At 43.1% G+C, this 23,195-nt stretch overlaps 1 protein-coding gene across 1 annotated transcript in view; it reads right to left on the bottom strand.

The window, feature by feature from the left end:
- Positions 1-13,307, bottom strand: part of TRHDE (thyrotropin-releasing hormone degrading enzyme) — a 469,626-nt gene extending 456,319 nt beyond the window's left edge. The window contains exons 1-2 of the mRNA XM_015417024.1: positions 12,487-13,307; positions 6,215-6,488 (exon numbers count right to left, since the gene is read on the bottom strand). Of these exons, the coding sequence (XP_015272510.1) occupies positions 6,215-6,488; positions 12,487-13,307 (1,095 nt within the window). The remainder of the gene's footprint in view (positions 1-6,214; positions 6,489-12,486) is intronic.
- Positions 13,308-23,195: the final 9,888 nt, after the last annotated feature.

Genomic DNA, 23,195 nt, shown 5'->3' with positions numbered 1-23,195 from the left:
TTGCTTTCGAACTGCTAGGTTGGCAGGAGCTGGAACTAGAGACAGGCGCTCACCCCGTCTTGCAGCACCCGGGTCTCGAACTGCTGAACTACCGACCTTCCACAGCCTGAAGTTCAGCGTCTTAACCACTTGAGCCACCGCAGCTCCTGCCCTGTTCATAGAGGCATTTAATATAGGAGGAAGAGGTGATCCATTGCATTGGAAATCCTGTATTAGGGTAGATGGCTGAATTAGATTGCCTTGTGCCTACTATATCATTACAGTCAGTCCTATAATGTGAATACAACATGCCAATCTTTCCCAGTCTGTACTTGAGTGCTATATAATAACTTATTAAACCTTGGCTCTGCTAATAAATCATCATTCAGAGCCAAACTAAATGTAACAGAGACCTCATGCCTGCCATGTGTTCACCATGGCTATTTTAAAGTGATTTTAAAATACCATGGAGCCCAATCTTGATCAGGCCCATGACGTGGAGTTTCTACTCACCCAACCCAGGGGGTATAGCTCTTTCTGCACTTTAAAAGGCACAGGGCAGGGGAGAAAGAGCTCCTGAGAGAGCCCTTGCAACATTTTAAAATCATTTCACAATGGCAATGGCAAACTCACTGCAACCACAAGTTCTCCATCACATTTAGTTTGGCTCATCATAGGAATATAGCTGAGCAGAAATAGAACTGCTCAGAGTAAGCCAAGCAGTGTCCCTGTGTTTAAGCCTCCACAACATTTCTCTCAAGAAGACTGATGTTCTGGCCTAGTGAAGTGTATACAACTTTGTCACTCACAGGTAATTGCAGCCCATGACATTACACGCCCTAATTGGTGCAGCGAGGATGGCAGCTCCCATTCAACACAGATGCTTGAGGTATTAAAAATTAAAATCCCTCACTCCTGATCTCATATTGCATATGCGCACATACAATGACAACTATAGTATCTACATGCTGGCAGCACATGGGACAGTTGCCCCTGGTGTTTCATGTCCTTCTACGAGTCAAAGACCTATAAAGATGAACTTTGTTAATCCAAAACATTTTTACAATGCTCTCCAAAATTAATGTCATTGTGCCTCATCGCTCTTTACTTCATGGAATTTGAGAATTATTCAAGTGCATCAACTCCCATTCTCATACAGGTAAAAGCAAACCTCCATTAGACCAAGCAGCAGGAGAGCTGAGTTTCTAGAGCAAAGGGTTTTTTTTTCCCCTGACTAAAATGTTTAAGCATTACATAGCCACTACAAGTATGGTGCAGTATAACTGACGACAAATCTTTTTACAGGAAGAGATTAATAATGATGAAGCCACCATGCAACTTTGTTGAAGCCATTGAACACTCCCTCCAATTATCATGTTTTGGTATTACTGAAGGGTTCTTTAAAAATACATATTTGTTACTCAACACAAATATAGGGAAACTAGCCCAATAAAGTTATATAATCAGTCTTTCTTCTTTCATTAAAAAAACAACAAAAATTTGGCTCTAAACAGAAGCCTAAGAGAAGCAACACAGTCCTTAGGATGCAGCCTCTCCCTCCAAGAATTATATTTCTCAATATAGTTCCTATCCTCCTTCCATGTTAAGTGTTCTGTTAAAACGGTACAAGTACTTCATCTTGGTGACCTGATAGACTGCTGCCTCCCCAGTGTTCATTCCTGTGTGCACTCCAGTGAGTAGATGGAGCATAATAAAAGATAAACTGCTGAGACCCTTTCTACTTGGTTTCATGTAACATCACTATACACAAAGGACAGAAGAACAGAATACTACAGAAACCACTGCTTTTTTTTTTTTAAGGTAACTGTCAGGAAGAGAGACTTCTCTATTGCTCAACTCTCAATTTGCAATTCTACTTCTAACACATCTATTTTTTTCTTGTTTGGATTAAGCATGGTGTGAAAAAACAGGGTCCCCCCCCCCCCGAGCACTGTATAAATTGGCAAGAGTGGCTTTTTTAATAATCTACTTAGCTGGCACAATTCTTGATGCATATTTTGGCTTGTTACACAGCTCTGCACTTGATATATGTAAATAAAAGCAAGCTGACATACATAAGACTTTTTAAAAACCACATACAGAAACTTGTGGGTCTCTTCTCAATAAGCATAAACCATGTTTTAGGACAACTGAATGGTTCCTTCACTGTGGAGAACTAAAGAGAAGGGTGTGGGTAGTAAAACCCCACCAACAGATTGACTTATACAGGGAATGCTACTCTACAGCCTTGTACATGTAGTCAGCTGCTCACAAGGGCATGGCTGAAACAATCTTCAGAAACACTGCATTCCATCTGCGCATCACCCTAACAGATATAACAGCTGAAATGGACTGGAAGAAGACTATGTGGCAAAATTGCATTAAAAACCTAGCCTGATAACTGAAACACTATCCCATGTTACAAACAGCAACATTTAATCTATGTATGTAGCAAAAACAGATGTGGCCAATGGAATTCAGCAGCAGCTATCTTGATACTCTCTGTACTGTTGACACCCCCATATATATGATGGTGAAATGCTGTTGCCTTTGCAGTAAGCATGCCACCATGTCTCAACACATTTTATGTTCTGGAAAATGTGACTACTCAGATCATAGATCAAGATGGGTAGCCATGTTAGTCTACCCAGAAGACAAGAGCAGAAGAAAAGAGCAAGAGTCCAGGTAGCACCTTAAAGGCTAACAAAATATGTGGCAGGGTATGAGATTTTGTGAGTATCTGAAGAAGTGAGTGGTGACTCACGAAAGCTCATACCCTGCCAGGTATTTTGTTAGTCTTTAAGGAACTACTTACTCATATAATAAAATGGCTTGATTAGAAGAGCACAGAGTATATAGTAATCAATACTGCTTGACATGCTTGACTTCATGACTTTAAAAACAAAACAAAATCATGTATACACACCACATGGATCACTCTGGATTCCCATATCATGCATATGCATTATACACACAGAACAAAAAAGGACCTGAGGCACTCTTCCAAGTGACTAGTTATACTATGGATATTCTACATTTAATTTCATGGCTATGTGAACCAGTCCTAGACACACAGTTAAACAAAGTGTAGTCTAGAATCACTGTTTATAATGTAAGTTACCACCATATCACTAACTGGATTAATGAGATCAACTGAAAGGCTGCTTCTGTGGATTAGTATCTTTACCATAAGACAACTCCAAAGCTCTTGCTCCCTAAAAAAGCCAGGGGTGTCAGAAATCCCCATGTACTTTGCAGATGTTCTTTTAAGAGAGAAACTTATCTAAATAATCCAGCTGGGTAGCCATGTTGATCTGAAGCAGTAGAACAAAGTTTGAGTCCAGTAGAACCTTAAAGACCAACAAAGTTTTATTCAAGGTATGAGCTTTCACGTGCACGCACACTTTTTTCTGAGGAATTGTGCATGTGCACAAAAGCTCATACCATGAATAAAACTTTGCTGGTCTTAAAGGTGCTACTGGATGCAAACTTTGTTCTACTTATCTAAATAATATTTGTTTAACCTTTGGCTTCAGATTTCTATTGGGGGGGGAGAGGCATTCCATCAGCAGAGTATGACTTCATCACCTCCACTTCTTGCATCAACCCAAAAGTCCCCTCAAAAAATGCTGCTCTTGGAGAATGGGGGTGTTGCCATCCTCCCACTTTCATCTGCACACCTTTTCCTCCCAGCTTGAATGTATGTACTATACTTGTAACACCATGAGCATCTTTACCATAAGACCACTCTTGCTCCCTAATAAAGCCAGGGGTATCAGAAATCCCCATGCTCTTTGCAGATGTTCTTTTATGAAAGAAACTTATCTAAATATCTAAATATTTTGGCTTTGACTCTGCTGTGGAAGTTGCAGCTAGTGCAGAATGCAGCAGCACAGGTGTTGATGGCGATGCCTGTGCGGGCGCACATCCGCCCGGTGCTGCACAAGCTGCTCTGGCTGCCTATCGAATTCCGGATCCGTTTCAAGGTGCTGGTACTTACCTTTAAAGTCCTATACGGCCAAGGACAGCATACCTTCGAGACCACTTCTCCCCATATAGGCCCTGTAGAGCACTAAGGTCCACCGATCAACATCTTTTGGTGGTCCCCAGCCCTAGGGACACCCGACTTGCCTTGACCAGGGCCGGGGGGTTTTTGGCCCTGGTCCCAGCCTGGTGGAATGAACTCCCATGACATCAGGGCCTTGTGGGATTTATTACAATTCCGCAGGACCTGTAAGATGGAGCTCTTCCACCAGGCTTTCGGTTGAGACAGTGGGTGTCCCCCCCTCCTTGGGCTGGTCCCCATCTGTAGCCTGGGTCTGAGATTCAAAATTTTATAGATCTCTGGAAAATTAAATTCCTACTACCATCAATCACTGAGGTATCTGACTTTTTACTACAGTTGTATGGCATATATGAGTTATGTTATTTTATATTGTGTTTTAAATGTGGTTTTAATTGTATTGTATTTTTATACTGTTGGAACCCGCTGTGAGCCCATTAAGGGGAGGGTGGGATATAAATCCAAATAAATAAATAAGATTTCCATTGAGAGCGGGAGAGAGAGAGGCATTCCATCAGCAAAGTGTGACTTCGTCCCCAACCCCTTCTTGCTACAACCCAAAAGTCCCCTCAAAAATTTTTTGCCATCCCCCCCCCACTTTCATCTGCACACCCCTTCCTCCCAGCCTGAATGTATGTATTACACTTGTAACACCATGAGCAAGTCCCACAAGACACATACAGAACATGGGGAGCAACTACACAGCAAATCTTGCAGTGGTGAACACCACAGAGGATCTTGTGACCACAGCATACGCTCCCAAGGAAGCCTTTTGGAAGAAATCAGGATGTGCCAACAGGATGACAGCAATTAAGCCACACCAGCCTTAAAGACAATGATGCCTCTTCCTGTATTGCCTTTTACATGATATGAGATCACTGACCATTAACTTAATTTAGACATTAAGTTCCCCATGACAGTCTGGCACCCCCAATTCATATCTTCCAATTGTCTTCAGGTTTCTTCCAAATACATGACTTAGCTTCATGTCTCCAGTTTTGTAATCCTGAATTATAATTCAATCAAAAACTTCCCTTCCTGTTGCCCTTCCCCAGTGCCATTTCATCAGTTTGCCATCTTTTAAGTATTCCTTTATCCTCTCTTGTAATCTTTTGTTTCCTGAAAAGAACCCATTTTATAATAAGGGACAAAAACAGTATTGATCAACCTGGCTTTAGTGCCAGTAATTGTAGTCTGATCCTGGCTACCAACAGAACTGCAACAGAGGCTTCAACACACACTGGATTCCTCCTTCTTTCATCTGATTTCTTCAAAAACCAGGACAGGCTCTTTACTCCCCATCTGATCTATCTACTTTTCCAAACCACACTTGCACCACACAGAGAAATAGCACTTTGCTCCTCTCTGCTCTTTAGGCCCTTACATCCGGAAGACTGGACATTTCTGACTAACTGATTTCACTTCTCCTCTGTCCTATTCCCCATTTTCCCACATGTACACCTTCAGCTCAAAGAGTAGCTCCTGCTCAAAACTGGAGTAGCTCTGCTAAGTGTTTGGTTGTTATTGCTATATTACTTACGACAAGGAATGTCTCTGTGCCTTGATTTAGTACAGCTAGTATTTGCCCACCCTGCCCCTGCTACTGTATCAAATCCCTCAATAAACTCTATATTCCTTTTAAACCAGGTCTCTGTCATCTTTTTTTCTGCTAAAACATGCTACTCACAGCTACCCCTTAGGTAAAAGATCCCAGGTTTTTGTGCCCTGCAAAAACATGCATGCCAATTCCCCATGTTAATCTGAAGATATGTTCACATGCTTGTGGGAGTGTGGTAACAGGGGATCCATCCAGTAATAGCTTAGTGGTTCAGAGGTCTGCCATGGGGTGGAATTGGCATAAATCTCCTTCCGTCTATGGAAATTTTAGGCTGGATTTAAGCACTTGTTCATACATAAAAGCACTAATACTAGCTTAAGGCAGTCTAAACTTATGCTCTCTCTTCCTGGATCATATTTGCTGATGCAAATGATCAGATTGGGTTGCAAGAGTAAAGTGTTTCTCCAAACTGAATGGCTAAAAAGCCATAAAATATTTTGAGACAAAATAATGTTATGAGAACTGAATATGAAGATGTTTTAATCAGAGCACATCTTCCAAAAAGCAAGGATTTGCAATGCAATATATGAACTAAAGGCTTTAAAAATACTTACCACAACACCATTCTTAGTGATAGTCTCACGGTACGTAAAGTTGCAAACGGCCCAGGCTAGGTAATATGTAGACATGAGGGGTGTCTGTGAAAAGTGGTCTGTAACCCATCCATCTTCCTCAAAAACAGAAGTTTCCACAGGCATATTGGACAACGATAAATAGGTTGCTTGATGTTTGATGCTGATTTTGAACGTGGCCTTGTAGATAGGTTCGTCAAAGCAAGGAAAGGCTTTTCTGGCATGGGTAGGAGAAAACTGTGTAACTGCAAGAAACCTGGAGACAAAGAAGAAAGAACTTATTTTATTCAAACCATGAAACACAGATGTAATGAGACTATTACTAAACTACTGCAAAACAAATAGAATACAGCCAACATACAAAATAAAACTATAAGCATCTTAGGTGCTTTCCCTTTAGAACATTGTTTCATACAAAATTAAATAATGTGTGTTTGTAATGCAGCAATGTACTTATGTCATACAATACACCAGTCTGATAAAAATAACATTTGAGAGAATGCTGGCTACTTTTTCTTATATCACACTCCACCTCTAAGGGGAGAAATGTTTGGGAACTTTGGAAAAACAAACAAACCTGTAACTAGCATTAACCCCTTAAAGTAAAACAAATAAGAGTGTTCAACTATTGCATCAATAATTGCATTATCCCCAGGAAATACTCTCAGTCCTTCAATAATGACAGCATACTCTTGATATTCTGGGTGTTATAACATTATATTCTCACATCATAAGAATACTGTTGGGAGTAATTTTTCCAGTGCTGATGGTATCTGTAAGCATCAGATATTAGTGTGTTTTAAAATTCATAGCATAGAATTCAAAAATAATCTGGTCCCTCACCAACGTTACAAAGTGGGAGACTAAGGAGAGGAAAGAAATGTGATTGTAAGCCACTTTGAGCCTCCTTAAGGTAGAGAAAAGCAGAGTATAAAACCTACTCTTCCTCATAGGAATAAAGCAGGAATCTGAAGTAGAAAAGATGAAATCAGAAGAAAACACCATCTTTTAGTTTCCCAGAGTTGAAACATGGGCGCATAGAAGATATTCTTTTTGAACTTGTTGATTTGCATTAAAATATACAATGAGGCAATGTTCTTTGCCAAAGTTTTATAACACTTTTTTCTATTGCCATATGATAAGCATCATGTTATTTTTCAAGCACACTAAAAAGATTGTTTTATTTCTAAAATCTTACCAGCTTTACCAATAAACATATTTTGTCCAGATTTCAAATTTAGGAAAAAAGTTTGCTATGGAGTGGTAGTTTCTATTATTATTATTATTATAATGGGCATGGGTACCAATGCAAAATAATATGGAGTTATTCTACATTTATTTAACTGTACCAGAACTTCATAATCCTGTTAATGTTTTATCTGTCTATCTCCAAAACTGGAACTTATTCTTACCAAAAGACTTCACTGAGAAATTTTAAGTACAGCAATTTATGAGCAAAGCTGGTTCTGCTAAGTTTTCTTTTGCAATTAATTTTAATGAGCTCACTGGCAAAATGCATACACAGGGAATTCAACAAACATACATTCTAAAAATGCTTCAGCTCTGCCATCTCAACACTTTGAAAGACAATGTCTTTTTTTTAAGTTAACTGGGGACAACCTGTTAGGCTACAGCTTCTAAAAGGCATGAAAGCCAGAACTCTTAAACCATATTGATTTTAATAACTAACTTCCATATGGAACCAATTGGTTTAGAAACATGGTGAGGTTCACTACAGCTAGACATTTTAAATTATTTATACCCATGTATATCACAGGAAGTAAACATACTTGTACTCTGACTAAATTATTTATAAAGGTAACTTACAACAGCCACTGTTTTATGTACATTTTTAGAACTAACATACTCTGACCCCAAAGTAACACACTTAACAATGTCATTCTAAACAGAGTTACAATCTTCTAAGAGCATTGAGTTTGATGTGCTAAGAAGGCCATAACCCTGTTTAGGACTCCACTGTAAAGTACCTGAAGTATATACCTGAAGTGTGGGTTCAGTATCTGGCCAATCATTTCTTTGCATTAGCTTCCCTACCAAGAAAAACATTTCTGTTACTTCTGCTGCATATTCACAAAAATGCAGTACAATATATAGTTAGGACAAAAAAAAGAAAGGCAAGAAACAAGGGATGAAACATGTCCATAGCCAGAAGACACAGTGGTATACCTTGTACAAAGTTATAGATATCAACTAGTGCTGTGAGATATAAAGTATATCCTGTCAAAACAGGGCAATATGGTTTTAAGTTTAACTATGTTAATATCCGAGGCTGCAATCCAGAGCATCATTACTCACACATTCAATGACAGAATTACATCCTAAATGCATAATTATAGAAAGTGGCATACAAATGACAGTAATTTGCAGCTATTTTAATTCCACCTGGTCTATTGACGAGGGTGACATATTTCCTCAACAACTTGTCTATTTTGACATTTTAGGAACTATTAGGGGGAAAATGAAATCAAGCAACCAAGATGGAAGGAATCATTTTGTTCTAGTTTTATGCAAAATACGATGCAGTCTCAAACCATTCTTAGGACAACCTATTCAGCACCTTCATTTTGTTTTAAGTCAAGCAACACATTGAAGAATGGCTGACACCCATTTTTATCACATCAGTCTCATTTTACTTTACCCATTAAAAGTGCAATGACTTACAGGGCAAAATTAGCTTTTCCAAAGTATCAGCAATGTTGCAGATATTTATTGCTTTTCAGTTCAGTCCTAAGCTGAGTTTAGACCCTTCTAAATCCATTCAAATCAATTGGATTAAAATGATATAAGTCTGCTTAGGAGTGTCCTACTGGTCTCTACAATCAGAAAGTAAATCTTGCTCTGTTATTACCCACTTTACTTAAGGGAAGCCCCTTCCATGGAAACACATCATGCTGATCAGACCACAGACATTAACCACCTCAAATAAGTGAAAAACATTTCAAACCATTTTATAGCATTCACTACTATGACAGACTGCTGTATTTCCAGACAAATAGAAAAGTGTCAAAGAGCTAAAATGAAGTTTCACTGAAACATCAGGTCTGCACCCATACTGTTTAGAGACTACTCTATGACTTGCTACATGATTATAACGTAGTTAATTAATAAGAACTTGAAACAAATATCTTGACTAATATTTTTGTGGCAATTTTCAATCAATACTTTGGATGTACTCACTCAAATTACACAAGAATTCGCATTACTAATTTGATCAACTTCAGAATCCCACAGCAATTATGAAATAACTTTAGCTGCAGAATGCCATGTTATAATACTTGTCATATTTCTGAGACACACAAAAACGGAGAGATGAGTGCTCTAGACTACAGTGTTCCATATACTTGGGACATCCCAGAAACAGGGATTTCTAATCCAATGTTAACTATGTTTTAGTATGATGCCAACAAAGTGCTTGATCCTCACTACATGTGATTAGATATTGATCTGTTGTTAAATGAGACTATGCCTATTAACTGCACTTTAAAAAGCTGACCCATTACAATTAAATATATGCACACTCTTCATATTGTAAAACTATCTTGTAATTTCCAACATTAAGGCCTTATCATCAAAAATACTTCTCTCCAAACATACAGATGTATTAAGGTTCTGTCACAGCTCTTGTACTGCATACTTTTTATTGCAGTCTATGAATCAAATAAGTGTAGTACTGAGAGGAACATATCTGTATACCTTACACTTTATTTTACTCATGCATCTATCTGCTTCAAATCACTTTCTGAGCAAAGAAAACTGATATCTTCATTGCTCAACAATTAATGTGGTATACAGATTCTATGCAGAATTCTGCGACTGAATTTTGTCAGGAAATCATTTTATGCAGGCCAATTATCCCGAACTTGGACCATAAATATTTGATGGAACTACTAAACAGGCAGTACAATCCTAAGGATGGTGGTTGGCCGCAGGTTTAACTGACCCTTATGCAGGCATATATCAGAGATGTGCCAGCCTAAAGGTTAGTCAGCTCCCTGAAGACATTCCCCCACATAGGATTGCACTGTAAATATATTAAGGAAGAGAATGTTTCATAAGAGAGTTGGAGAAATTTCTTTTCTGGATGAGAAATCTTTTAACCAAGCCATTTGGTTCAGTGGAGAGTCAAAAAAAGATGAAGTTTACAGAATAAGGTATTTAAAAATAAATTCATTTTGCTAGCAAAGCTGTTAGGAAAACTGGCCTGCTTTCTTTCAACTAGAGCCTAGCATTTAATATTTGATTTGTTGCATGAATCAAGGAACTGTGCCTTCTCTCACATAAAAATAGGCTGTAACTCAATCAGAAGAAATGGAGTAAACCCAATGGAATCTTATCAAACTCTGTTAATAAAATTCTGGCAGTATGCAAACAGATGAGGAGGATCCTAAGCCATATTCTTTTGAACTGAAAAAATGAATTCTGTCTGCGTTTGCTGGAAGAATAAAAATCAGATCTTATTACATTTAACTTTACTCTAATTGTGCTTTTTCATAGCAGACCTCAAAGCTGCATAACTGTTCATCTTTTTGTGCCATGTTGCATATAATGAAATGTTGTTTATTAATATATATACAATTTTTCATTATATCGACACTGATCCCAACCATAACTTCTGTGTTCAGATATAAACAAGGCTAACTAGATATGCATTAATCCACATGACCCCTAATTTTAATGTTTAATTCATTAAGGGGCAAAGTACACACAAGCCCACAGTCATCAATTAACAACTGCCCAGTGCTAGTTGCATAGCCCCCTTAGGAAGGAAAAACTTGTACTGTGAGAGTGTCAGTAACTTTTACCTTAAAACTTCTCCCCCTCCACCTCGCTAGCTAGATCCCTCCTCACAAACACAGGTCTGAAACTCCACCTGTAACATCCATCAGGGTTTCCTTGAACACAGTTTCATTGGAAGATGCAGTTTGTCCTTAAGTTACCAGCAATTTACCACTACAAGCTGCTTTGGAATCCTATATGCACAATAAAACGCATCTTCAGTATACTATAGTTCATCTAGGCAGCTGTTTTGAAAGTCCCCTTTAAGGATTCTCTAAATTATCCAGAACTATCTCTCTCTTTAAAATTGTCTCCCCTATCTTTTTCTTGGTTTTCCTATCTGTTGATTTCACAGCAAAGAATGTTATTTAAGGAAATCATTCAGAGGAGATTAACTGACCTAGAGCTCCAGCAGAAGTCAAGGGGAGAGTGGGGATAAAACTAATCAAGTATTAATCTTTTACAGACTTGAATGACAACTCCAAGTGATTCTCAGAATCTCTCAGTACTTATCACCTTCAAGGAGTTGTCATGGAAGGGACAGTCAAGATTACAGGATTGGAGTAGGTGAATCTAAAAGTATTAATGCTGCCTGTCATATCTTTTACAGAAGCCATTACTAAATATACTGGGAAGACTGCTTATATAAAATACACAGGATTGTTGCTCCACTCCCCACCTTTCTTCCTGGCACTGTCATCCAAGACTCTCTAAAATATCAGCTCCTTTTTGTTCTGAGAGCAATGGTGGACCCCACACGCAAAGGTAGATTCACAAGAATAAAGAGAGTCCTGTGAGCATTTCCATATGATGGTCACGTTGCACAGAATCTTCTCTCTTAACTGCATCTCACAATCAAAGCATCTTAAAGGGTAGAAGTGTCAGTAGCAAGATCTATAACACTAAGAAGAGTCATATGGGTCTATAATGCAGTTCCTACATTTTAGTTTCTCTTTCTCTGGCTTACAGGGTCCTAGCTTCCTACTACTCACTGGCTCTCTCTTTCAACTGAACGCTAACAAAGATATACTGTCGAAGTAAATAAGCAAATAAATAGACACATCCTGAGGGCAAATTTTCCTAATGTTGCCTAGCACTTCTCTGGGCAAGAGACATTTTCGATACTCTGTTTCTGACATGCAGAAAGTTGCTGAAGTTTAGGCCAACTGGTTATCTATCTATCTATATGCATGCATGACTTTCTGGGGCAATCGGAAAATCCACTAAAGATTTCTATGTAAGTCTTTCTCGTTGAGACTGAACCAAAGAGCCTGATGGATAACAGGAGGGGATGTGTCACCTACAGCGTCGCGTTAGAGGAAATGAGAAACTCAGGGAAAGACTCTCTCGCTCTCAGGGGGAGAATGGGGTCTCCTTCACAGCGTGGCTAAGGGAGCATGCGCGGGACAACCGGCGCCTTCTTTGGCCTGGGAAGGGGACGCCCCGGGGTCCACTACCTTCTCTCCCCGTAGAGGACGTAAGAGCTCCGGAAGAACCCCAGCAGCTCGTTCTCAATGGGCGCGTTGTAGAGGATCTTGAGGTTGTAACTTCGCAGCGCCTCCAGGCTCCGGTTGAGGACGACCACGAAGACCTGGGTCTGAGGGTAGAGGAAGAAGCTGGAGACGCGCAGGGCGCCGGCCAGCCGGTCCTCGGCCACGCGGACGGCCTCGATGTGTATGCGGTGGGCGTGGAGGACGATGTAGCGGGTGGCGTTGAGGCACTCGACCTGCACGTTGACCTCGCCGCCGAAGGTGAAGTTCTCCATGAAGACGCTCAGCATCAGGTTGTAGTGGAGGGGCCGCAGGTGCCCGGGCAGGCGCAGCCGAGTCCAGGGCGGCGGCTCCCGTCGCCGCTGCCACTCCTCCTCCTCCTCTTCTTCGCCCTGCCCGCCTCCCGCTGCCGGGCCCTCCGGTGCCAGCCCTCCGCGCCCAGGGGCCTCCCCGGCGTGGTTACGGTTCAGGCGGGCGCTTCCTGCGGCGGCCGGGACGACGCTCCCGTTGCCCGCCCTGCCTGCTGGGCCGTCCGCCGCGGAGTCTCCGCCGCCGGGGCTGTTGCCGCCGCCGCCGCTACTGCTGCACTCCTCGATGCGCACGCTGAGCAAGACGGCGATCATGGTGACCACCAGCAGGGCCAGGATGGAGACGGCGAAGCCCAGCACCAGGCGCTTGTGCACCGTGATGTGCCGCTCCGTGGTGCGGGGTCGCGCCGCCGCCGCGTCCGCCCACTGGCCCGAGAGCCCCCTGCTGCCGTTCCTCAGGGCGGCGTCCTCCTCGATCATCATGGGCGTGAAGGAGCAGCTCTGGTCCCGCTTCTCGGCCAGGGGCATCAGAGGAGCGCCACCCACGGCTCGTCCTCCCGCGGGGCTCTCGCCGCCGCCGCCCCCCGCTGGGGCCAGGAAGGCATGAGACGCTCGGCCGAGAGAGAGAAAGAGAAGGCGGGAAAAGAAGAAGGAGGGAAGCGCTCGCGCCTGGCGTCCTCCCGCTGCCGCAGCCGCTGCGGGTGTCACTTTGCCAGGCGCCCCATCTCGCGCCCCGAGAGCAGCCCCAGCGGCCGAGGGAAGCGCCAGGTGGGAGGAAGGCGGGAAAGGGGCGGGGGGAGGCACCGCCTGACCCGCAGCAGAGAGAGCCCGCAACTTGGGCGCAGGGCAGGGCGCCAGCCAGCAGGACACGCTGCCGCCAAGCCTGCGCTGGCTGCCGGAGCGAGTGGAACTCTGTGCGCGGCGGCGAAGGGGAGGACTCCGACTCCTCGCGCCCTCCCCCGCGGGTACTTATTCACTCCCTCAAACTCGCCGCGCCACAAACTCTCCTCCCACTCGGTCCCTTCGGCCTTAAAGCGGCAGCCTCTCCGCTCCCCTCCCAATTCAGCCGCTCGACCGGCTCTGAGCGCGAAGTGGCGATGGGTGCGCTGCTTGGTGGGAAAGGGCGCTGAGAGCTCGGCCTCCCGGCACTTGCAGGCAGCGCCAAGGCGCTGCGGGCTGCCCGTCGCCTGCCTTGCGCGCTTCAGCGGAGAGTCTTGAGGCCGGGCGGCGGCTGCCGGCGTGGGAGGCGTGAAACGAGGCTTTGTAGTTGGCGCTCCCGCCGCTTGCTCAGCCGCTTGCTGGGGGTTGGGAACGCCCCACATCCCTGGGGGGGGGGGCAGATCGAGTCCTTCGCGAAACCAAACCGCAAAAACCGCCGAAAAGTCTGCGAGACTGCCTGAGTGACTGGAAACTCCCAGGAGACGGAATCAGGAGCGAGGAACTAGAGAGCTTTAATGGGGCTGTCGCGCGAGACGCCTGCAGCTTCGAGGGACTTCGCTTAGCTGCCTCAGAAAGCTCCTTGGGGTATATGCACGCAGAGAGCGAGAAAGAGAGACAGGCTTTCTCTTTGGACAGGAGTTCTCTCCAGGGCAGAAGGGAGGGGGGGAGCTGGAAGTGAATCTGCATAGTATCTGGAAGGCATCCGGGGGTGATGATGACAGACAGCCTCTTTGGCAGATCCTCTTTTGATGATCTGGCATGTGTCAGGTTATATAAACCCACCTTGCTGGGGATTTGCTGGGATTCCATGTAAAGGTTCACCACATATTGATAGTATACAATATGTGCTGTGTGCTGTAGAAATACTGAATGTATATGTCTTTGGTGTGTGTGTTTCAAGAAGGCTAGGAGAAAGCTGTTGAGCCAGGATGAAGCTGTTGAGCCGTTCTCAAAGGGTAGGAATAGTTTGTTCACTGGTTGTCCTGAAGGATCCAGTGACATGGGCTGGCGGAGGAGTAGCTATTCTGCGAACTCCAAATAGATATGTGCTTCATGATGTGCAATGAAGGAGTCACCCATTCCATCTACACAACAATTAGTCCTTTCTAATTTTCACGTGTTAACTTTCAGCCAGTGTCTGTATACATAAGCAAGCCATGCTACCTATACCAGACTGGTGTGTTAACAGTCTGAACAGAGTTACTCCCTTCTTAGCCCACTGACCTTAATGGTATAACTGGAATCATAGAGTTGGAAGGGACCTCCAGGGCAATGCTCCCTCTAAGCTGTGGACTCCTGTGAGCAAAAATTCTACTTTGTGAGCTACTGGCATTAAAGTTGTGAGTGAGTGATTTGGCTACTGCAGAAATTAGTTTGCTCTGGAGCCATGCGTCCTGAGCTAAGACAAAAATGTGTGAGCAGGAGGCTACAAAACTTCAAGCTAGCTCACACTAACTCATTTTAGAGGGAACACTGTTCGAGGGTCATCTAGTCCAACCCCCTGCACAATGCAGGATATTCACAAATACCTTTCCCCCCACACCCCTAGTAGCTGCTGTGTCATGCCCAGAAGATGACAAACAACTCTGTTTATGATGGCACTGCAATCATGCAGAAGCAATATTGAGACCAGCTCTCACACAGCCTGGTCCCTCACAATGATTTTGTGCATTTTCAGTCTACATTCAGATTATGAGATGAGCATCTTCAGAAGACCAAGCACAGTTCTGCTTGGCACCAAAATCTAAAAAGGGTGAGTCATGGTCAGTTGACCATAAGCACACTTTGAGCCAAAAAGGATGTAATCATTTTCACACAAAAAAAAGCTCACCACAATCACAGTTAGATTGGAGTCCAGTAGCACCTTAAGGACCCACAAGAGTTTCAGGGCATAGTGATCACATGTAGTGATCTGAAGTTACAACGATTCAGCACTTAATATATATATATATATGAATCATGTTTCAGGACAGCAATGTTGGGTAAAGGTTTGTGGTAATGAACCACACACTGCTTGCAAGGTATATAATAACCAGATGGCATCATAACTCATACTTTGTGAACTGGAATATTAAGTAAGTTAAGTCTTACCAAATGATATGTAAGCAATGCTACGAATACGAGTCCTTGGAAGCTGATGTGTTAACCAAGTATGAAATATGTAAGCAAGTACAGGCTTATCACAACCAGCCCCTGAACCCAGAATTAGGAGAAAGGAATCTGGCAGAAAGCATGCATGATTTCCAGGCAAGCTCAAGACTCAACAGCTCTCATTTTTAAAAACTAAGCACTGGAGCAAGCTCTGTCTTTCATAGCAAATGCAGCTGCTCTCCTGGGTAAAGCAATTCCTCTCTTGCCTGTAAGGGTTGAAACATTAAAGTCTCCAAGAAACTGCCTTCAGCATGTGTGTAAAACTGTTCACAAATGCATGGTTAAATCTCTCTTCAGTCAACAGAGACTTATGCAGGCATCCAACACTTACAGATTCTTAAAACTCTTAAAGGCAGCTTAACCGTGAACAAAGAAACAAGAAAAGTAAATGTTGAGAAAGAGGGTAAGAGGAACACGTTTGAACAATCGAGTCATTAGCAGGAATTTATCATTGCTCTGCAGTGCCCTTCTGAATAGATTGGTGCCTACAATCTATCAGGGACACAGCTATGATCTACTAGATTAAGAATTAGATTTTTACAGACACAGATGCTTTTTCCTAAGAAAAGTGAGGAGTCTGTTTCAAGAAGGGCTAGAGGAGAGGGATGCAGTGCATATGTATCGTAGTCAGCAGCATGAACATGAAATGTAAGCATTTTAAGTGTGAATGTGGAAACATTGTATGGATGTATGGGAAAAGTGGGATATGTGCAGAAGATGGATCTGGGAAAGTAGTTTTGAAAAGTTTTGCTGATGAGGCATTTCCACAGAGTCTACTGAAACCAGAGTGGGCTAGTACTCAAATCCTGGAGGAAAAGCAGGGGGCCTTGCAGTATATTATTTGTTTATAGCATCCTGTACACAGAGCCAGTCTGATGTAGTGCTTAGGTGTGCAGACTCTAATCTGGGAGAACTGGGTTTGATTCCCCACTCCTCCACTTGTAGCTGCTGGATGACCTTGGGCAAGCCATAGTTCTGGCACAGCTGTCCTTGAAAGGGCAGTTCTGGAGAGAGCTCTCTCAGCCCCACTTACCTCACAGAGTGTCTGTTGTGGGGAGGGGAAGGGAAAGGAGTTTGTAAGCCGCTCTGAGACACCTTTGGGTAGTGAAGGGTGGGGTATAAATCCAATCTCTTCTATGTCCAGCTGTAGCAAGGTGTATTTTTACTAGATTCCTAAAATGCCCAGCTTTTTTAATAACTGCTTGATTACAAAATAGCATTCTTATGGGAAGTAGTTTCCTAACTTGTGGCCCAAGTTAATCCCTTTTAATTTAGTAAGGTAAAGGTAAAGGTTCCCTTGCTCGAAAGCCAGTCGAATCCAACTCTAGGGTTGTGCTCATCTCCGTTTCAAAGCCGAAGAGCCAGCGCTGTCCGAAGACGTTTCCATGGTCATGTGGCCAGCATGACTAAACACCAAGGCGCACGGAACGCTGTTACCTTCCCACCGAAGTGGTACCTATTTATCTACTTGCAATTTCTTGCTTTCGAACTGCTAGGTTGGCAGGAGCTGGAACTAGAGATGGGAGCTCACTCCATCATGCGGCACCCGGGTCTCGAACTGCTGAACTACTGACCTTCCACAGCCTGCAGTTATGCGTCTTAACCACTTGAGCTACCGCAGTAGGAGAGAGCTAAGCATCTCCATAACTCTCCCAATGAAAGAAATGGGCATTAAGAGGCAGATCCTAGGAATAATTCAGTAATCTCTGAAACCAAGGGCATGCCTAATTCTGTATAGAATCAGGCCATAAAAAAGCTAAATGTTGACTGGATGTTATCTTTCATTGTACATTATGCACAAAAGTAATCATTGTTAGCTTTGATAGTCTTAGAAGAGGATCAGACAGGATCATGGAAGATAGCTAGTAGCCATGATGACTAAAGGAAACCTCTATATCCAGAGACAGTTAACCTCTAGATATCAGTGCTGATAGACAACACTAGGGAAGGCCTTGGCTTCAGTGTACTATATTTGACCCTACATGGCAACTGGTTGGCCCCTGTGAAACAGGATGCTAGACTACACGAAACAGCTGTCTGATTCAGCAGGACTCTTGTTCTTTAAACAAGTCACTCATTCTTCGGTGTTTAACTAGTTACTAGCTTAATATTCTCATATTTTTATCATGATTTAAGTAAGAGGAAAATCTCATCTGTCTGACTGTAAAACTTTGAAAAGTCTGTTTCGTATTCCCCTTAGTGACATCTTGCAGCAGAGAATTACAGATTACTTGGATACTGAAAGGAAAGTATTTTCTCAGGATTGTTTTTGTTTATGGTTTGAGCTGTTCATTACTTTGTACTTTTCCACTGTGATCCAGCCCCATCCTTCTCCTTCCTCCATGTATGCAGAAACATTTCCACATTTTTTAATCTACCCTTTAGCATATTTTTCATATGTCAGTATCTCAGTTCCTTTTGTCCTTCTGTGCAGTTTCTTGGCTCTCTTGCTTTCCTCATGTGTGCTTTCACATTGCTAAATAAAATGAAATTCTTCTATACCTGATCTTTGTCATCAAAATGAGTAGGTAACATATGCACTCATTCCTTGCAAGCAACTTGTAATGATCCATGGCCATTCCATTTATGACAGCAATCATAGTATAGAGGAGTTCCTCTAAATTGACAAAAGATACTTGGATTACAATTCTTTGCATTTTTACCTGAGAATAAACCTCACTTTGCTCAGCAGGACTTGCATGCCTAGTGTCAGACAGCCCTTTTGAGGTTTCTGCGTGAAGCCCCCTCCCTCTGCAGATTAGGCAGCTGAAAGGTGGGGTGCTGTACAAACTGCACAGATGCTGTTGGGCTAAAATTGCACAGATTTCTTCCCAGACAGCTGTGCTTGGTATACAAACAGATTGTCGAATGCAACATTTCTTCCCTAAACAGGAGTCTGTTATGCCCTCGTTACAACAGATCCATGAATGGAAACCTGTTCATGCACTCAGAACTCTGTCACTGGATCAATGCAATTATACACAAGCATGAACTGAAAATAATTTTCAGAGGTTGAAAACACACACATTAGAACTGCCTTTATTACCTCATCTTAAACATGTTTACTTATAAATAACCTCCATGGATTAGGGACACCTTTCCAGAAACAAGCATAGGAGTACAGCCTTAGTCATACAAGGAAGTTGTACTATTCTGCTACAATTAAGTTGCTTTTGTTCCGTTGACTCCAGTAGCACTAAAATGGCTTAAATACAGGATTAAGTCAATGGGATTTAAGTAATTTATGCATGCAGAGGATTGGAGCCATGTTTTAAAGAAAAACATCAATTTGTTTTCTCATTGGATATTGTGTATATGTGTTCTGTGGCAGGAAATGTTTATGAACATCAGTCTGAGCATAGCAAACACATGATTCTGAAACAGTATGAAATTTAAATCTTATTTGTTTACTTTCAAAAGTAACGGCTAATTGAGTAAAAACAAATAATCTTTGTAGCTTGTCACAAAATAAAATGTAACTGGCAATGAAAGAAGCATGCTTCTAATTAAAATAACATTGATTCAGCATATAGCCTTCTGCATTTGCTTTTCACTTTTTATTAGAAAAATTGTGGCTTTTCTCTTTAGTGCCACCTTGTGGGTCAGTCAGCAATAATAAGCATGAAGGTCTCTTTTGCTATATTTATATGGTTAGTGTTTTCCTAAAACCTAAATTAATATTCTCCCATCTACAGAAAATCATTGATTTTTCAGGAAAAATGCAGAAATAATAGTATTTGCAGACACCCATCCATAATAGTTATGCAAGAAGCCCAAACAATATTGCTGGTATTCAAAATATTGAAATCTGCACAAAAATCAATAGCCATTTGCAGAATAGTCATCAAATATGTATTGCAAAATGTAAATGACAGTCACTTCTTCATGGAAATTTAACAATATGAAGATACCTTCCTGTCTTCTGGTCCAAACATAGGCATTTGTGGAACAGGTTAGGTAAGATCTCAGAAGCTAAGCAGGGTTGGCCCTGGCTAGTATTTGGATGGGAGACCTCCGAGGAATACCAGGGTTGTGACAGGGAGGCAGGCAATGGCAAACTGCTCGTGAACGTCTCTTGCCTCCAAACCCCTATGGGTCACCATAAGTTAACTGTGATTTGATGGCATTTTCCACCACCAGAAGTGTTCTAATACTGGTAGAAGGGCATAATTTTTAATTTATTTATTAAATTTCTACCCCGCCCTCCCGCCTAAGCAGCTCAGAGCGGCTTACAAACAGTTTAAAATGAACATACAATTTAAAACCAGCAAATACAAGATATAAAATTCCATACAGTTCCAATAAATACAATGAAGCTAAATAAATACAGCGGCATCCTGTAATAAAGTACTAGTGCGACCCAACCAGTGCAATTAGTTCTTATTGGAACGCTTGGCAAAACAGCTCCATTTTCATGGCTCTACGGAACTGCTGGAGGTCCCATAGAGCTCTAATCTCATTGGGGAGCTCGTTCCACAGCGTTGGTGCCACCAGGGAGAATGCCCTGGTCCTAGTTACCGCCAGCCTGGCGTCCCAAGCCTGGGGGGGCACAGGCGGTGTTGTGTTTCAGACCGCAGTGTGCTCAGGGGAACGTATGGGGAAAGGCAGTCCCTCAGGTAGGCAGGCCCCTGACCATTAAGTGCTTTAAAGGTCAAAACCAGCACCTTGAAGCAAATCCAGAATGCTATTGGCAGCCAGTGCAATGACTTCAGCACAGGCTGGATGTGCTCCCACCTGGGGAGGCTCATCAGCAGCCTGGCTGCCGCGTTTTGCACCAGCTGCAGGTTCCATCGAGGTGACCATAGCATGGATCACTGAAGCCAGATCATTGCGTTTGAGGAAGGGGACCAACTGCCTAATCAGCCGAAGGTGGTAAAAGGCTGCCTTGGCAGTGGCTGCTACCTGAGCCTCCATTGTCAAGGAAGCATCCAGGAGCACCCCCATTACTTCCTTGAGAGCGCCTGGGAATAGGCCCTCAGAGAGGGGCCAACTGCCTGATCTGTCTCAGATTAAACAAGGCAGACCTGGCAGTGGCAACGACCTGGGCCTCCAAAGTCAGAAAGGCATCCAGGAACACCTCCAGGCTCTTCACCTTCGACACTGGCACCAGTGGGAGCCCATCAAATGTTGGGAGCCCAATCACAGTTCCCCACAACCCAGGTACAGGACCTCTGTCTTCAATGGATTCAGTATCAGTCTGCTCTGTTGTAACCATCCAGCCACAGCTTGTCATGCCCTGTCAAGATTTTCTGGAGCAGAGTCAGGGTGGCCATCCATCAGTAGGTAGAGCTGGGTGTTGTCAACATATTGGTGACAACCCAGCCCGTACCTCTGGATAATCTGGGCAAGGGGGTGCATGTAGATATTAGACAGCATTGGGGAGAGAATCGACCCCTGTAGCACCACATTCCATCAGATGTCACTGAGAGAACCCCCTCCAAGTGCCACTCTCTGTCCCCGATCTTGGAGAAAGGAGGTCAGCCACTGCAAGGTGAGCCCCCATATCCCCACATCGGTGAGGCGCTGGGTCAGCAGATCATAGACAACTGTATTGGATGCTGCCAGCAAATCAAGAAGTATCAGCAGCACCAATCTGCCTCAATCCAAGTGTCTCCAGAGGTCATCCATTAAGGTGACCAACACTGTCTCTGTCCCATTGGCAGGGCAAAAACCAGACTGGAAGGGATTAAGAAACCAATGTTGGATTAGGCCAATGGCCCATCCAGTCCAACACTTTATCACACAGTGGCCAAAAATACCAGGTGCCATCAGGAGGTCCAGCAGTGGGGCAAGGACACTACTTGAAGCCCTCCCACTGTTGCCCCCCTAAGCACCAAGAAGACAGAGCATCCCTTGCCCCAGAGTCCCTATCTATACCTCGTGGCTAATAGCCACCAATGGTCCTCTGCTCCATATGCTTATCTAATTCCCTCTTGAAGCCATCCATGCTTGTAACCGCTACCACCTCCTGTAGCAGTATATTCCATGTGTTAATCACTCTTTGGGTGAAGAAGTACTTCCTTTTATCTGTTCTAACCCGACCGCTCAGCAATTTCATTTAGTGCCCACGAGTTCTTGTATTGTGAGAAAGGGAGAAAAGTACTTCTTTCTCTACCTGCTCTATCCCATGCATAATCTTAAAAACCTCGATCATGTCACCCTTCAGCCGTCGTTTCTCCAAGCTAAAGAGCCCCAAGCGCTTTAACCTTTCTTCATAGGGAAAGTGTTCCAACCCTTTTATCATTCTAGTTGCCCTTTTCTGCACTTTTTCCAAAGCTATAATATCCTTTTTAAGGTGTGGTGACCAGAACTGTACACTGTATTCCAAATGAGGTCACACCATTGATTTATATAGAGGCATTATGATATTGGCTGACCTGTTTTCAATTCCCTGCCTAATAATCCCCAGCATAGCATTGACCTTTTTTATTGCAGTCACACACTGTCTCGACATTTTCAGTGAGTTACTTACTACAGTTCCAAAATCTCTCTCTTGGTAACTCTCTGCCAGTTTGGACTCCATCAACGCGTATTTATAGTTAGGATTTTTGGCTCCAATGTGCATCACCTTGCACTTGGCCACACTGAAGCCCATTTGCCACGTTGACGCACACTCGCCCATCCTCGATAGTTCCCTTTGGAGTGCCTCACAATCCTCCCTGGTTTTCACCACCCTGAACAACTTCATGTCATCTGCAAATTTAGCCACTTCACTGCTTACTCCCAACTCCAAATCATTAATGAACAAGTTAAAAAGCATCGGATCAAGTACTGATCCCTGCGGTACTCCACTGCTTACCACCCTCTATTGAGAAAATTGCCCATTTATACTCACTCTGTTTCCTATTAAATAGCCAGTTTTTGATCCACAAAAGAGAGCCAGTTTGGTGCAGTGGTTAAGTGTGCTGACTCTAAAGCCACTCTGAGACTCCAAGTGAAAGGCGGGGTATAAATCCAATCTCTTCTTCTTCTTCTTCAAAAGGACTTGTCCTTTTATCCAGTGATTTTTGAGCTTACTTAGGTGCCTTTGATGAGAAACTTTATCAAAAAGCTCTCTGGAAGTCAAGGTAAACAATATCTATTGGGTCCCCCTTGTCCACATGTTTGTTCACCCCCTCAAAGAACAGTAACAGGTTAGTGAGACAAGATCTTCCCTTACAGAAGCCATGCTGAGTCTGCCTCAATAGTGTTTGTTCAACAATGTGCTTACTAATTCTTTCCTTAATAATGGTTTCCACCAATTTACCCGGTATCGACGTCAGACTGACTGGCCTGTAA

This window comes from Gekko japonicus, unplaced genomic scaffold, assembly GCF_001447785.1.
Source record: "Gekko japonicus isolate JY-2015 unplaced genomic scaffold, Gekko_japonicus_V1.1 scaffold548, whole genome shotgun sequence".
NCBI lineage: Eukaryota > Metazoa > Chordata > Lepidosauria > Squamata > Gekkonidae > Gekko > Gekko japonicus.
Note: the sequence above shows the minus strand (reverse complement) of the source record. Positions and strands in the feature narration are given on the sequence as shown.